The 1,121-nt window shown below is 50.8% G+C and overlaps 1 protein-coding gene across 1 annotated transcript in view; it reads right to left on the reverse strand.

Annotated features, from left to right (window-relative positions):
• HAUS7 (HAUS augmin like complex subunit 7) overlaps positions 1-1,121 on the reverse strand; it is a 16,152-nt gene that overhangs the window by 13,602 nt on the left and 1,429 nt on the right. The window contains exons 2-3 of the mRNA XM_018574368.1: positions 941-1,056; positions 76-242 (exon numbers count right to left, since the gene is read on the reverse strand). Of these exons, the coding sequence (XP_018429870.1) occupies positions 76-242; positions 941-1,056 (283 nt within the window). The remainder of the gene's footprint in view (positions 1-75; positions 243-940; positions 1,057-1,121) is intronic.

Below are 1,121 nucleotides of genomic sequence, written 5' to 3' on the forward strand. Positions count from 1 at the left end.
ATATATATATATATATATATACACACACACACACGATTAATAAACTTTCCAATGGGACATTAATGTAGTTTGAACTAATGACAAACTTAAATTCGAAGGGCTCCTTCATGCCACATGCGTTGCGCAGTATTGCGCAACGCATAGACAAAGCCATTTCCTGTCCTGTTAGTTTAGCTCGCACCAGGGCAGCGTTGTAATGAGGACATTCTGCATTTTCACGTAGCGCATTTTGACGCAGCGCACTGCACAGAAACGTGTTGCGGCGCACAGAAATTACATATAATTTTATGACATTTCAATAAAGTTAAAAAAGTAAACAGTGCAACAATCCACCGCACCACCTCTGCACGATGCACACCAGCGGGTGCGTTAGGGGAGAAGGTGAGCCCACCGGTGTGAATGGGCCCTAAGCGGATATGCAGAATAAGAACAAGTAACAGCTGTTACACTCACGGCTCCCTGCAGGGATTCCCCCTCCCCACTCCAATCCTTCAGCGCTGACTGGCGGAACGGACGGGGGAGGGGGCGGGTACAGCTGGCTCTGCCTCTAGATAGGCAGAGCCAGCTGTCAGTCACGCATCTGGGTGGATCCAGACAATAATGTTGGGATCCGTCCCGGCTGCGGTGGTCTAAGTATACAGCGAGCTGTAGCTCCCTATATACTGAGCTTAGGGTGGCGGGAGGATGCTAGTGACACTGAGAACTATGGGGAAAAGCACTGACCCCATAGCTCTCCTTTAATGCATCAATGCACGCTTAACGCAACACAAGTGTCATGAATCCAGCCTTGGGGGCTCAGAGTACCAGGAGCATTCAGGAACGCAGAGCGGCAGGGCTCGGTGATGGAAGTCGGATGCTCGGCGCGGTCTCGGGTAGTAGAACGGGTGAAGTGTTCCCATACATTCCATGTACATCAATAGGAGTGCTGAACGCAGCTTACCGTGTGCACAGCCATTCCAGGATGCCGAGCCGAATGACTGAGGGGGTACATAGCAGTTCATGAATATTCGGGGGTCCCGATACGTACACACCCCTCACAGGCAGGCAGGACAGCTTCTAGAAGCAAAGATAGAATAAACCATAAGAGAAAAAAGGGGGGCGGGGTGCTCTTCCATTCCCCC

Source organism: Nanorana parkeri, unplaced genomic scaffold, assembly GCF_000935625.1.
Source record: "Nanorana parkeri isolate BGI_ZX_2015 unplaced genomic scaffold, ASM93562v1 scaffold2903, whole genome shotgun sequence".
NCBI classification, from domain to species: domain Eukaryota; kingdom Metazoa; phylum Chordata; class Amphibia; order Anura; family Dicroglossidae; genus Nanorana; species Nanorana parkeri.